At 56.1% G+C, this 2307-nt stretch overlaps 1 protein-coding gene across 2 annotated transcripts in view; it reads right to left on the bottom strand.

Annotated features, from left to right (window-relative positions):
* The window catches only part of pcdh10b (protocadherin 10b), a 24224-nt gene extending 23306 nt beyond the window's left edge, over positions 1–918 (bottom strand). The window contains exon 1 of one of the 2 annotated variants that reach the window (XM_055159382.1): positions 1–918. This exon is cut by the window's left edge and continues 1584 nt beyond it. In XM_055159382.1, coding sequence (XP_055015357.1) covers positions 1–909 — 909 coding nt within the window. In that variant the 5' untranslated portion in view covers positions 910–918. The other variant, XM_020919988.2, reaches the window with a different exon arrangement.
* Positions 919–2307: the final 1389 nt, after the last annotated feature.

The following is a 2307-nucleotide window of genomic DNA, read 5'->3' as shown; positions in this document are numbered from 1 at the left end:
GTACAGTCCGCTCTCCTCAAAGTCCACTTCCCCGCGCACCTCCACGCGCCCCGTGCGCGGCTCGATGCTGAACAGGTCCTTGACGCGACTGGAGATGTGGTTACTAAAGGAGTACAGCACCTCCCCGTTAGGACCCTCGTCCTGGTCTGTGGCGTTGAGCTGGATGAGCAGCGTGCCCGCGGGCGCGTTCTCGGTCAGACTCACGCTGTACACGGGCTGCTCAAACACGGGCACGTTGTCGTTAGAATCCAACACTTTGACCACCAGCAGCGCGGTCCCGGTGCGAGGAGGCTGGCCCCCGTCCACAGCCGTCAGCACGTACCGGTGCGCCGCTTGCTGCTCCCGGTCCAAAGACTTCTCCAGAACCAGCTCCGCAAAGCGGTTTCCGTCACTCTGCGTCTGTACGTCCAGGTGAAAGTAGTTGTTTGTAGTGATGTCGTACGTGCGTAAAGCGTTGGAACCCACGTCCGGATCAAAAGCGCTTTCGAGCGGAAAGCGCGTGCCCGGAGTTGCGCTCTCGGAGATCTCCACCGTGATGTCCGTCTCGGGAAAGCTCGGCGGGTTGTCGTTAATGTCCACTACCTCGATCTCCACTCGGAACAGTTCCAGGGGGTCCTCCAGAAACACCTCCATGTTGAGCTGGCAGCTCGCGCTCTGCTTACAGATCTTCTCCCGGTCGATTTGATTGGCCACAAACAGCACACCGTTCTCCAGGTTGACCTCCAGGTACGGGCTGCGGGAGTTGGGCACCACTTGGAAACGGCGGGACGCTAGTTTGGTCAGGTCCAGCCCCAGGTCCTCTGCGATATTCCCCACGAGCGTGCCGTGCTCTGCCTCTTCCGGCACCGAGTAGCGGATCTGTCCGAGTACTCCATCCGCGAGGCACAGCGCGAGCAACAGCACAGACATCGCCAGAGAAAAGCGCACTTAGTGAAAAGAGCAAAAGCGATCCGCGCGCCGCACGTCACTGCGCACTATCCATGTCACTGCGCACTCTCCATGACCAGCTCCAAAGTCCGGCTCTGTGGCGGTCCCATCAGAGAGTCGCGGCGCGTAACTACAGTGCGTCTCCGTGTCCGCGTCAGTGCCGCATCAGCTCAAAGTGTCACATCCCTGAGGCGGCGCCCGCTGCTCTACATCCATAGAGTGCGTGAGGAGCTCCGCTGTGCGCTGCTCTACATCCACAGAGTACGTGAGGAGCTCCGTTGTGCGCTGCTCCGCTGTGCGCTGCTGCGGTCCACTCTCCACTGAGGACACTCACATCACTGTTTCTCTTTTCCGCTGCGGAGCCTCCCCCCATAGCCCCCGCGGTTCGCACGCACGCTCAGGGTAGGCTCTGATTGGACACAAGAGTCTTCAGTCAGCACAGAGCCCGCCCCGCTCAGACTCTCTCTCCTTCTTTCTCTCTCTCCTCTGTCAAACTCTGTCTGCGTGTGGGTGAAGGCCTATCGGTTATCGGTCCCTCTGAGGCCGGTCCTCTGACATGTAGAAGCCGTGGATAGTCCTGTAAGCCCCGGTCCCGTGTGTACATGGTGGAGGCTTTCATCTCCACCATAGCCTTCACCATAGCCTCCACCATAGCCTCCACCATAGCCTCCACCATAGCCTCCACAAGTGATGTTTGAGCACAGCGGAAGGATGTCTGGGCCACAGTGGCTCCAATCAGCAGCGGGAGAAGGCGCAAAGTGACACAAACTGCGCGAGGAGCCGCTGGTATCTGCAGAAGGGAGGTGTTGTGCTCAGCACACACTCACCTGTAGAATGAATCTATGGACAGCTGATTTGAAGCCGGCTGATGCTGTCCAATTACAATTAATTAATAATGAATGTGTGTGACTTTACCGTTTGCTCTTCCTTTTTGTGGATGGTGTGAGGTGCACAGATGAAAACACATCTCACAGCATTAGAATAATAATTATAATAAGCGCTTAATAACTCATGTGACATTTCTTACTTTTATGCTGGCCACTTGATCACTCTCCATTTGGTGTTACGGCTCTGTTTGAAGCGGGGATTGTGCATTTTTACACAATTCTTCCGTTGTCCTCGCTCACTGTAGCGCCGGGCTCAGAGGCGCGCGGGGCTGAGGTAAAGACCGACTGCTCCCCCTAGTGGTGCTCCATCCTGAGCGCACTGACGCACGAGCAGAACCGCGCCATGCATGCATGTTAACAGACACTACCTTTTTACTCCGACTTGATCGTATGTTTATTGAAGTAACAGTACTTTGACTTGATTCAAGTCGTGGTTACTCCTGCCACTGTGAGTAGGTCTACAAATGACAAATGCTTAAGTTGACAATATGAA

The sequence above is a fragment of the Boleophthalmus pectinirostris genome, unplaced genomic scaffold (assembly GCF_026225935.1).
Source record: "Boleophthalmus pectinirostris isolate CB_2022bp ecotype Guang Dong unplaced genomic scaffold, ASM2622593v1 HiC_scaffold_23, whole genome shotgun sequence".
Lineage (NCBI taxonomy): Eukaryota > Metazoa > Chordata > Actinopteri > Gobiiformes > Gobiidae > Boleophthalmus > Boleophthalmus pectinirostris.
This window is presented reverse-complemented; position numbering and strand designations above follow the sequence as displayed.